The 13322-nt window shown below is 39.6% G+C and overlaps 1 protein-coding gene across 1 annotated transcript; it reads left to right on the top strand.

The window, feature by feature from the left end:
* Positions 1-242: 242 nt before the first annotated feature.
* si:dkey-6n21.13 (P2Y purinoceptor 3) lies at positions 243-7032 on the top strand. Its single transcript, XM_032544465.1, has 2 exons — positions 243-435; positions 4880-7032. The coding sequence occupies exon 2, from the start codon at positions 5034-5036 to the stop codon at positions 6471-6473; it is 1440 nt and encodes a 479-aa protein (XP_032400356.1). The 5' UTR covers positions 243-435; positions 4880-5033; the 3' UTR covers positions 6474-7032.
* Positions 7033-13322: the final 6290 nt, after the last annotated feature.

The raw sequence follows: 13322 nt of genomic DNA, 5'->3' as shown, positions 1-13322 counted from the left end.
ATTCACTGTCTGTGTGTTCTCAGGGAGATCAGCCACTATTGCAAAACATGCAACACACACACACACACACACACACACACACACACATACACAGACAGACAAAGGTGAAGCGGGGATGAAGAATTGGATGACACAGTGAGGGACAGAGGGAGGGACTGCATTGCCATAGAAACTGCTCGTACTGTTCAGAGAAGCAGCAGAAAAAGGTAAAAGCTCAGGTGGTCCATTTGTCAAGTTCACTGATCACCCAAACTGCTGCGGCGCTGATTCCTGCTGACGTTTCCTGAGCTATTTCCAGGAAAGAAGGTGTATTTTAAAGCTGCAGATGTACCGTCTGCAAGTCAAAGCCTTTCGGATTTTATTGTAGTTTCTTGTGATTATTCTGATGGGCAACGGAACAGGAGCCATATGGAGTAAAAGTCATCACTGGCACAGGTAAGCTCTTTGTCTAATAGCAGATTGCAGTGATGCAGGTATTTATGAGTTTGATACACAAACACTAAAACTACTAATGTCTCTCACAAGACTTTACTGGGGATATTTTTGCTCCAGATTGTTTTTAAAGCTGTAAAACAGTAATTACATTTAAAAATCTGTCCTGGAACATTTCTTAATGAGATTGAATATGAATTCAGAGGCAGATGATACATTAGGCTGGAAAAAGGAGTGCTTTTGTTTTGGCCTCCATGCAGTCCAGAGAAGGATAATGTGCACTCCCAGTGATCTTGAGCTAAACAGTAATTGTTACATTGATTTTGTCATTTTGTAAAAAGAAAAAAAAAAAGGTGTCTGTATGTCCGTAAAAAGGTTTCAGTTCATTTTTATAAATACCCTACCCTAGAAATCACAGACATGTCTCAAACCTGAATTTTAGACTTCATTTTAACAATAAGGTTATATCCAATCTGATATATTTTCCTTTTGGTCACCACTTGTGCATTTCCTGAGCAGCAGTAGAGTTTGATCACCTATAAAATCTAAACTAACCTCATGCTAACCTCTATGTTGAACCTTATCCAAGTCTAAAGATCACACCTTCTGTTTTCAAAGGGCCTTGATACTGACAAACCTATCATACTGAACTGCGTAGAGAAAATCAAAGACCTTCAACAAAGTCCCAAACAGAAAAATGGTCACTGATGTAGCAAATTTGTAGAAAATATGTTTGCACCTTCTAAGGCAGCCTTTGGTTTCCATTTATTTCTGTGTGGTATAAAAATCTATTAGCAGACTCTTAAAACATGCTTAATTTTTGTAATTCAACACAGTTGACATCAAGGTCATCAAAAGCTCTGTACAGTTGAAGTCTGGTCTGGAGGTCGTCAAATGCAGACTGTAACTTGGAGAAAGCCTGGTTGGGTTGTGGTAAACCAGATGGTATACAAGATGGTATCATCAGCATAAATCAATAATTTATTGATTTGATTTGAAACCATTGGTAAAAACCAAACGTGACAATTTGAACCACCTGTAAGTTGAATTGTGAAAACCAATGGAAAGCAACCACTGATGTGGTTATTTAGTCTGCATTCATTTTGTTTTTGTAACTTGGTTCCTGTTGGCTTTGTACAGTAGCATGCGTAAGTGTCTCGAAACCGCTTTTTGAAGGTCTGGATCTCGGAATCAACTGCATTTTTAGTCTTGTCTCGGTCTTAGATAAAGAGGACTCTGGATTTTGTATTTCAAGAACAGTCAAGACCAAAACTGCCGTTTGGTTATTTTATCAAGGCATTTCTCAGGATACACTGGTGATAAAAGAGAAAAAAAAAGAATCTTAATTTGTTTCCTGTGGGTGATTTTTGTGGAAATGTGGATCTTTCAGATCAATTTGAGGCGTGCCTATGGTTAGCATTTTCCACATTTTATCATGTCATGCAGTGTTGGACTCGCATTGGTCTGCTCTTGGTCTTGACTCTGCATAGATACACTCTGGTCTTGGTGATGACTTGGTATCAGTCAAGGTGGTCTTGACTACAACATCTCATGTATTGAAAGCCAGTTTCATAGATCTCTCCTGCAAGCTTATAAATGCAAACAGGTGCATCACAAAGACCTCACATATCAGACAGAAAAGCGACAAGGCGAAAGGAAATATTGTTACGCACAGTGATGCATATTTGTATTCAAAAGACTTTCATTCAAGTCGGACAGAAACTAAGTTGTCTCTTTCAGCCTAGTCTCTGATAGCCTTTCCTATCTCCATAGCGCTGTGTCAGTGCTGTAGTATGGTCTGGCTACAACACTTATCTATTCTGGGATAGAGAGAGAAACACTTTGGCATGTTTGTGTTTTTTTTCAAACCAATCACAACCATCCTATCACTAAACTTCGATAGCCAGTGCCAGATGTCAGGCTTTACCCTCAGTTGAACCGGACTACTATTAGTTTATATAAGTTCACTACTTGTAAAATTCACACATATTCATGCTGTAAGGAAAACTGTGCTCTCACAACAGAGCCTAGTCTTATCACTGCACTCTCTGAACATGTTTTCCTAACGTATAAAAAAGATTATTTGTTAATAGTTTGATGCAGTGCACCTTTTCAATCTCCATTTTGACTTAATTATTATATGACCAGTGGTGTAATGTAAGTATGTACTGTACTTAATTACACATTTAAAGTACTTGTAGTTTACTTGAGGGTTTACTTTGAGTGCCACTTTCATCTTCTACTCTGCTACATTTCAGAGAGTGTTCTTTTTACTCCATTACATTAATCTGACAGTTTTAGTTTCTTTACAGATTAAGATTTTTGCACACAAAAGATGCAGTTTATAAAATATGCTGTTTCATCATAAATTAAACTACCTAACAATATTTTAATTAATTATTTTACTTTTAATATTTTAATTACATTTTCCAGATGATACTTTTACTTAAGTAACATTTTAAATGCAGGACATTTACTTATTTTATTTAATGGAGTATTTTTTACAATGTGGTATTAGTACTGTAGAGTACTTCTTCCACCACGGCCTATGATAATGTAACACTGATAGAAACTGAAGCAAACTTGATGTTCACTGCAACAAGTTACGCAACATGAGCAACTTTTTAAAGACTGTCCGCTAGACCTCCAAAAAAAACTAAATGTTTGTATTATGCCTTCAAAAATAGTCCGCATTTGTAGTTAAAAGGGAACACTTCCTGATGCAACTGGTTGTCTGAAAGATTTTTTAATTTAGCATTAACAGTTACATGCCAAATAGCAGGTCTAAAATGGCATGCTGTATTCTTGTTTTTTAAGTCAGAATCATTAAAAAAAAAAAAAAGGTAGTAAGATCACATTTAGGTTATAGACCATAGACCTTTTACATCCTTTTTGTGTCCTACTGTTAATATGTCCTGTTACTGGTTGACCTATTACCCTTATTTAGATGAACTCTGAAGTGAGGTGGTGGTATAACCTGCGGATGGCTCACTTAACATTATACAAACACACAGTTGCACCGGCCTAATATGCACGATTACAGCTGACAGTGAGGCTTTCAACTGAGAGCTAAAGCATCGCCTGACTGAATCCTGTCTACTTGTGTTGACTTTGATAATGCTGTAGCCCATCCATATGGGACATGAAAAAATGTTTAGGTTTGTGAAGACAGCACCGATGAGTCATAGTACCAATGGAGTGAGAGCAAGACCAATGTACAGAAGGGTGCATTGAGAAACCTAGGGGAAGTGTGGTTACTTATTACTGAGTTAATGGGGTGAGAAGAGACTGAATCAGCAGCATACCCTTGTACACAGGAAGGCAAACAAGCACTAAGAATCAGCAGCATACAACAGGAGGTCAAACAGATTGTGCAAAGGCTCTAGTAAACACTCAAAGGTGAGGGGGGAAGTGGGAGGCACTACTTTCCATTCCTGCCCTTTAATGTGAGCCAAGAAAACAAAATGTTTCGTCAAGAGGACAGAGGTTATACTCTGAGCTAAATGCTAACATCAGCATTCTAGTATACTTACAGTGTTGACATGCTGTTAATGAGGTAATATTTACCACGTCCGCTATCTAAGTTCAGCCTGTTAGCATTCATAACAATGTTAGCTACATAGCAATACACGCAAAGTACAGACAAAGCTGATAGTCATGAACTGGACTATCATTTTAATTTTGACTTGAAAATGACCAAAGTCATGAGGATTCATTTATCATATTCCCATGTTTCCCATTTCTTAAAAGGGATTTAAACATTAAGGAAATTAAGGAATTTATTTATTTTATTTTATTTATTTTTAACAGTATACAGTAGAGTACTATCTGGCATTGATCAGTAATACTTACAAATTTTTAGTTAGACTTTATTAACTCCGGAAGTCTCATTGAGATCGAGATCTCTTTTACAAGAAAGCCCTAAGAACAAAGGACAAAATACAAAGGAATGAGTGTTTTTATTTGTTGTGCCGTTAATTTGAAATTAATTTGCTTCAGAAACCAGCCTTTCTTGTTCAGAGTTGGTATGAGGAATCTTTAAAGCTAATAGGTGATCATTAAAATTCACTCTAAAACCTATGTAGGTTAGAGCAAGGTTTCAATTAATGAAAGAGGTCTGGGGGTTGTCAAATGCACAACTGTAACCTGGAGAAGGACTGGTTGGTTTGTGTTAGACCCAATGGCATACAAGATGGCATTATCAGCATAAATCAGTAATTTATAGACTTTATTTATAGATGGTTTCACATTGGTAAAAACTTGACAATTTGAGCCAGTTGTAAGCTGAATCATCAAAACCAATAAAAAGCAACCACTGATATGGTTATTTTGTGTAAAGAAACCGTAACATACTACTGATTGTACTATTGAGCTAAGATAGTCTATCAGTTGAATTGACATCCTGAATAAGTACAGATGAATGACTATTTTATCTCTTTATTTCTAGGTGAACACCCACTCATGGATCTGATCATGTGAAATCATCTGAGAATCTACTGTACAGGATCATGCAAAACTACCAAACTATAGAGTATAAGGATGACAGAGAAAAAGCTTGACAGAACCCCAAACGTACAAGCTTTGTTGAACGTCTTCCTCACATGAAAATTCCTTTATCCGTCACAATGCCAGCCACAGGTGGAGTTCCTCCCAGCATCAGTGTCTCAGTACTCCATGTCTTACTTAGCTCTCCCTCCACCACCACGCCACCTCCATCTTGCAGCATAGACGAGTCCTACAAGTACATCTTCCTCCCCATCTGTTACTCTTTCACGTTCCTCTTCAGCATCTCCCTGAACGCTATCATCCTCTACCGTTCCATCCGCCAGACCAAACGCTGGAATGCTTCATTGATCTACATGGTGAACCTGGCCTCTACAGACTTTATGTATGGCCTGTCCCTGCCATTCCTTGTGGCTAGTTACATTATGCATGACCGCTGGGTCTTTGGGGACTTCATGTGCCGCCTGGTCCGTTTTCTCTTCTACTTTAACCTTTACTGCTCCATCTTCTTCCTCACCTGCATCTCCGTCCACAGGTACCTTGGCATCTGCCACCCAATGAAAGTCATCACACTAGAGACCAAGAAGGCTGTCAAATGCACTTGTGTCCTGGTTTGGATTGTAGTGTTTGCTTTGACTTGCCCTATCTTCCGGTTTGCTCAGACTGGTCATGTAACAAGATTGGGAGGGCCTGGCGGCAATGCAAGCAGCATTGACAGCCCAATCCATGAGGTATCATCAATAAATGGTAATGCCAGCTATGGTAACATGGGAGGAGTCATTACGGAGTACCAGAACTGTTGGGACGATGCCATAGATAAGGAGTTTCCTGATTACATACCCTATGGCATCATACTCCATTTGCTGGGCTTTTTTGTGCCTTTTTCCATAATTGCTTGGTGTTACTCTCACGTTGTTCTGACCATATTTAGGACTCTGCATTCTCACCCCTCATCCTGCAGAGGTCGAGGAGAGGGACGACATGGTGGAAGAGAGAGAAATACCCCAGCATTAGTTGCAAGAGGAAGAAGAGGAAGCAATGGACTGTCGAGGACACTGGAAAGAGATGAGGGGATATCCATTTTCCTTGGTGCCAATTCGCCTTATGCCAATCGCAGACGTAAATCTATCAAGACCATCATCACCATCACCCTTCTCTTTGTGCTGTGTTTCTTCCCCTTTCATGTTACTAGAACCATCTTCCTCCTGCTGAAAGTGACCAAGGGAGTCCCCTGTCACACTATGACCATGGTCTCCATGTGCTATAAGATCACAAGGCCTTTGGCATCGTTCAACGCATGGCTCAACGCCCTCCTTTACTTCTTGACTAAAGACAAGGGGGGAGCTCACTGCTGCCAGGCGGTAAGCACCACCAGCCAACAACATGGTGGGCTTCTATGGCCACTCAGGATGATGGGAAAAGGAGAGGATGCAGAGGAGGGAGGGCTGGGAGACAGAAATGACACTAAGAAGACTAAAACATTTCACAACAGTCCGTCATACATGAACAGAGCAAAAATCAGATATATAGTTGAATGAATGTTATTATGAGGAATGAAAGAAAGAATTTTAGATGCACTGTAGGTTGACTTTTACTGGAAAATATATATATACTGTATATTATGAGCACTGTAGCAAAAGCAATGATTAAAGAAGAGCCAGGCAAGAAACCTTATATGCCTTTAATTTCTAATTGTATGTGCCTAAGTCATACTTGTACTTTCAAGTCATCCTGGGGGTTAACATGAACACAAATGTGACACCTCATTACGGTGATTATCTGTAATTTTGTTTTACAGGGTGTATATTCAAACTGTGTTTCAGAGTAAATGTGCTACTTAGGGATCACTGATTTATTTTCAAAGCCCAGCAATGCTTGAAAGAAGACGTTGTTTGTATAACGTGCCATTCAACCACGTCTGAAGATAAAAGTGTTTCTACCTGTTCCAAATGGCTACACTAGAAAAGTCATAGAGAGGAACAAGGAACAATGGGAATATCGGCGCTCACTTTTAGACTTCTCTCCATGAAGGCATTCATGGTGTTGCACTCTGTTGTATACGTACACAAATGCCTGAAGTAGTTCTGTGAAGGATGAAGAAAATAGAGCTAGACAGGTGTTCAAACCGTGCACGCTTTCCCATCTTTGCAGACTTGCGATTGCTGTTAAAGTTACAAATCTGGTCGCTGTCAGAATGGTGTTTGGTGAGAGTGTTTCAGATGGTTTAAACAATCTGACAAGCTACATTGTATTTGTGGTGTGACATTCCACATGTAAGTGTTTTGTGAATATTCTGTTGACAGTGTGTTGGTGCAGTTACTGTCGCCTTGAAAATACAGTAGGGTTTGAAAGTTTGGGCACCCCAGGTAAAAATTTGTATTAATGTGCATAAAGGAGCCAAGAAAAGATGGAAACAAAATCTACAAAAGGCATCAAATGACAGAGTAGACCTTTGTATAATATGTCACAAACATGTATATTTTATTTCCATCGTTTACGCTTTTAAAATAACAGAAAACAAAAAAATGGCGTTTGTAAAAGTTTGGGCACCCTGCAGAGTTAATACCTTGTACTTCCCCCTTTGGCAAGTATCACAGCTTGGAAACGCTTCTTGTAGCCAGCTAAGAGTCTTTCAATTCTTGTTTGAGGTATCTTTGCCCATTCGTCCTTACAAAAGTCTTCCAGTTCTTTGAGATTTCTGGGCTGTCTGTCACGCACTGCTCTTTTAAGGTCTATCCATAGCCTCTTAATGTAATCCACCGTGGATTTTGATGGGTGTTTACTATGTGTGTAGTTTGTGTCCAAACTTTTGCAGACGCCAATTTTTTGTTTTCTGTTATTTTGAAAGTATAAATGCTGGAAATAAAATCTAACTTTTTGTGACATATTATACGAATGTCTAATCTGTCATTTGATGCCTTTTGGAAATTTTTCCATCTTTTCTTGGCTTCTTTATGCACATTAATACTAATTTTTACCTTGGGTGCCCAAACATTCAAGCCCCACTGTAAATACCCTCCCCTTTATTTGGAGAACCTCTGGAATGGCAAAATAAAATGCTGTAAAATGGGGTCATACATATCAATATGACACCCCACTAATATGATACCAAATGTAAAAGCATCTCACAACAATTCTTGTAACTTTTGAACAACAATCCTACATTCACACCTACTTACACAGTGATTGGCCAGGTGTGTGGTTACTTTTTGTGTCTACAAACAAGTGCAACACCATGAATTCCTTCAAAGGGACACTGAAATTGTTCTCTGTTATCCCCATTGAAGCAGTCATCTTACCTTGCCCCTCTCTACGATAACAGGCTTTTTACCCCATCTTCAAATGTGGCCGTTTGGAATATTTGTCAAACACTTCTGCCTTTCCACATGTTTAGACCACACTTTGTATGAATCCTTGGCTACTGTCAAGTATTTGACCACCTCTGCAACATAGCCAGAAACCATCTTTTTTTTCTTTATTGATCAGATAATTATAATTTATGCATTCATTTTTTCCCAAACTGTTTTTTAGTAATTTTCCCAGACATCTCTCAAAAGCCACAACGCTGCTGCTAGAATCCAAACCCTAACCAGAACATTTGATCTCATCACGCCAACCTTGATCTAGCTCTCAGATCTCATTACACAGTACAGTATGAACCACTCCAAACTCTTTGTTGTCTCGAATGACTTTTCAGAATGCATGAAAAGTTGTCCCATTTGAGAATCTATTCCACAGTCCTAACCTTATAAAAGTCTTTCCACATACATTAGATTAGCTTCTTCCTTAGAAATCGTTAAAATGCTCATATAATGCTCATTTTCAAGTTCATAATTTTATTTAGAAGTAATATCCGAATAGGTTTACCTTTTTTTCTTTTTTTAAACCACCATATTTTTTTTGTATTGCACATTGCTGCACCTCCTCTTTTCACCCTGTGTGTTGAGCTCTCCGTTTTAACTACAGAGTGAGGCATCTCACTTCTGTCCCATCTTTGTTGGGAGTCGCACATGGACAGTACCTAGGTAAGGTCTACTAGCCAGTCAGAAGCAGCATAACAGCTAGGCAAGCATAATAACGTGTATTACAAAGTGACTCATGTTCATCACGGAAGTAAAGGCTGGACTACAGTAGACCTCTTTGGAGCAGTTTGTGAACAGTGTTTTCTGTTGAGATTGTAAGTCCCTTTGGGGTGGACTTTGGGCTTTTTTACTTTGTAAACCTATTACATACACAAAAGAGATAAATAACACAATAAAGGAAAGGGAAAAAGCCAAAAAGCATAATATGAACACTTAAAACGATATGACTTTAAACCAGCTATGTGTCATTTTAGTGTGGTCAGATAAATGATATTTGGCTTCCCTCTATGGCACCAGGAGCTCCCCGCGGGGCAGCGGAGGTCTGCCGAAATCTGACAGATGACGTGGTGGATGATGAAGTATCCTTTTAAGGCCAGACTCAAAACCAAGCTGCAATCTCCTGTGCTGGACAATAAAGCCAATATGGAAGTGCCAAAACTGCAGTTCACTGAGTGACCACTTGAGGCTGGTTTCCAAAAGGGAGTCAATCCACAAACAGAAAATCAAGCAAAGATAATGACCTCTTCTGAAGAGTGCATTATGTTTTTTCAATCCTCCGTTTCCGCCTTGGCTACTAGCAACTGTGTGGAGGAGGGGTGGGGGTGGTCCGCAAGCAAGGAAGGGGATGCATCATGTGGGTGTGGTGACCGTTGTCATTACTCAAAATTCTCCATGGAGGAGACAGAAACTACACACCGTGTAACGTCAACGGTTGTTCTAACATTGGTATCATTGTTTTAACAAATACTGTTAACATTTTTCTTGTTATTACTGTATCACTCTCTTATTCTACATGCTCTGATTTTCTTTCAATGAACTATTAATGCATCTAACAATGTAAGTACTTATTCTAATATTGTTGTTTAGGAAATATGATACATTTTAGTATGATAATACACATAAATAAATCTTGCTTTGACTTAAACTGAAGTGTTGGATAAATGGAAATGTTACGTGTTGGTGGCTCTAGATGAAAGGATTGCAGCAAGTCTCCAAACTACTTCATCTGGATGTCTGAGCAACACCTGAGTACCCAGAGGAAACCTACATGAACATGGGAAGTGCAAGACAGAGGTCTGAATCCAGACCATGGTGTTGCTGTGAGATGACGGTGCTAACCACAAAGCCACTTTGCTGCCCTTTGAAAGCAAGCTTATCATTTATTTCTGCTCTCATTCTAACAATGTTCCATTTTCAATCACAACAACTGAAAAGAGAATACAACTGAAGCCACTGAACCACTTTTGACCTGACACTTAAAACCAAAAATTGCATTTATAATGTTTAAAAGAGAGTTTCGGGACCCAGATTAATTATGAAATGCTTAAGAGAAAAAAAGCCCCTCAAGAACTTTTTTAGCTTTCTTATTCTCTGCACACACAACCAGCTACAGGAATGCATTCTAAGAATGTACATGCTGCACTAAAACTGCTCAAGATAATTATTCTCTTACTGGAACTATGTAGATTACTAATGAATACTGAATGTTTTCTTGGCACCATCTGGTGGCTTATATCAAAAAGTCACTGTGGCAGACTGCATAATGTGCATGAGGCCTGCATACATTTTACATGATGTCAAAGAAGCAAACTACTACTACTACTACTACTACTAACTAGAAAAGAAACAATGTCAAGATACTTTCTAATAAGATACTTTATAATGGGCTGTATCATGTTATTTACATACTTGTCCACAGACAACCAGAGAACCCTAGAAACTTACATTTATTTATAAACTTGCATGTCCTTAAGTTCAAAACCTATGAAAGTGCAGGTGCATTTACAGTTAGCTGAATGATGAACAAGAAATTGGTAATAGATGGTAGTTCTACAATGTAGTATAGAACAGTGGTTCCCAAACCTTTTGGTCTGAGGTGTTATTTTACAATGTAGTGTATGAAAACATACACCACGTTGTCAGTACTGTCAGCATTTTTGGTTGATTTTGTCAGCAATACTACTACTTGGGAGTAAAGCTAAATGTTTCAACTGTGTGTCCATTACTTGCTAACTATTTTAACTGTTGTCAGTAGTTTAAGCTAACTATTTCAGCTCTCAAATTCAATACTTTAAGCTAACTATTTAAACTGTTTAGTCAGTAGTTTTAGCTATTTCAGCTGCTAATGCAATACTTTTAGCTAACTATATTAACTGTTTAGTCAGGGGTTTTAGCTAACTATTTCAGCTGCTAATGCAATACTTTTAACTATTTCAGCTGTTTAGTCAGTAGTTTTAGCTAACTATTGCTGCTAATGCAATCATTTTAGCTAACTTCATTAACTGTTTAGGCAGTAGTTTTAGCTAACCATTTCAGCTGTAAATGCCATACTTTTAGCTAACTATTTGGACTTGGAAGTACACAGTTATAGTCAGCAATAATTCTCTGGTATAGTATTATTTGGACTGTTTAGTCAATACTGGTAGCTAACCATTTCAGCCACGTATGCAATACTTAGCTATTCATTTCTACCATTTTTGTATTCATTACTTTTAGCCACTTGTTTAAAATTCCTGTGTCAAGGAGTTACTGCTGTTATATTCCTTTAATCAAATCATCATTTCTATTTTTTCACACTAGCTGAGCTGCTCCACAACATTCAAGTACCCCTTGGCACTAGAAGAAGTGCACCCTGGGGTACAAGTTCCCTTGGTTGGGAATCACTGGTATAAAGTATTGTATTTTAACAATATTCCAGGTGAGGGTTGGCCTCCGCCAGGGCTGCGCTTTGTCACCAATCCTGTTGTACTACTATATGGACAGGATATCGAGGCGTAGTGGGGCGGGGAGGGGTTGCAGTTCGGTGGGCTCGGGATCCCATCGCTGCTTTTTGCAGATGATGTGGTCCTGATGGCATCATCGGCCTGTGACCTTCAGCACTCACTGGATCGGTTCGCCGCGAGTGTGAAGCGGCTGGGATGAGGATCAGCACCTCTAAAATCTGAGGCCATGGTTCTCAGCAGGAAACCGATGGAGTGCGCTCCTCCGGGTGGGATGGAGTCCTTACCTCAAGTGAAGGAGTTTAAGTACCTTGGGGTCTTGTTCGCGAGTGAGGGGACATGGAGCGTGAGATTGGTCGGAGAATCGGAGGCGTGGTGCGGTATTACATTCTGTTTATCGCACCGTGTGACGAAAAGAGAGCTGAGCCAGAAGGCAAAGCTCTCGATCTACCGGGCAATTTTCGTTCCTACCCTCACCTATGGTCATGAAGGCTGGGGCATGACCGAAAGAACGAGATCAAGGGTACAAGCGGCCGAAATGGGTTTCCTAGGAGGGTGGCTGGCGTCTCCCTTAGAGATAGGGTGAGAAGCTCAGTCATAGAGGAGCTCGGAGTAGAGCCGCTGTCCTTCGCGTTGAAAGGAGCCAGTTGAGGTGGTTCGGGCATCTGGTAAGGATGCCTCCTGGGCGCCTCCTAGGGAGGTATTCCAGGCAGTCCAACTGGGAGGAGACTCGGGGAAGACCCAGGACTAGGTGGAGAGATTATATCTCCAACCTGGCCTGGGAACGCCTCGGGATCCCCCAGTCGGAGTAGTTGAGTTGGCTCGGGAAAGGGAAGTTTGGGGTCCCCGACTGGAGCTGCTGCCCCCGCGACCCGATACCGGATAAGCGGTCGAAGATGGATGGATGGATTTTAACAATATTGTAAAATATTGTGTAGTGTAGTATTGTGCAAACCATTTGTTCCATGAGTTTTTCTTTTAAAAAAGGTTAAAAAAGGTGCACATATATTATGTATGCTGGCTGATGTGGCAGATTCAGAAACCTGTTACCATGTGTCAATTTACATTTTTAACAGAAATCAGGTTTGGAAATATTTTGCCACAGATGAGAGCACTACATGTGGGCCTGGTATCATCATGTTGAGGGGTCATATTTAAAAGAACACTTACATTGTTACCATAGACTGCATTAACAGTCTATGATTGTTACCTTGTAAATGTCAACCTAGATGCCTTCTTTCTTCACATCTTTCTTGTTTTTTACTTTGTTACATGTAGCCTAGGCTGTGTGAAAAATAAGAAATGTAGTCACTTTATAAGGTACTTGTATCTACAAGTCTCATGGTAATCCTTGTTTCTGAAAAATTGGCTGCAATTGGGCCCTGCTGCAATCTTTGGTTACCACATACCAAGGAGAGGTAACATATTATCTTCTGACTATCTTCCATATCCTTAAAATTTAATCTTCAAACGTAACTAAGCACATGCACACACTGGTGTTATGTATAAAGTAAACATAGTCACAAGGGTGACACACACACGCGCGCACACACACACACACACACACACACACACACACACACAC

Source organism: Etheostoma spectabile, chromosome 19 (assembly GCF_008692095.1).
Source record: "Etheostoma spectabile isolate EspeVRDwgs_2016 chromosome 19, UIUC_Espe_1.0, whole genome shotgun sequence".
In the NCBI taxonomy this organism is placed as follows: domain Eukaryota; kingdom Metazoa; phylum Chordata; class Actinopteri; order Perciformes; family Percidae; genus Etheostoma; species Etheostoma spectabile.
The sequence above is the reverse complement of the archived record's forward strand: the minus strand, read 5'-3'. Positions and strand labels throughout refer to the sequence as shown.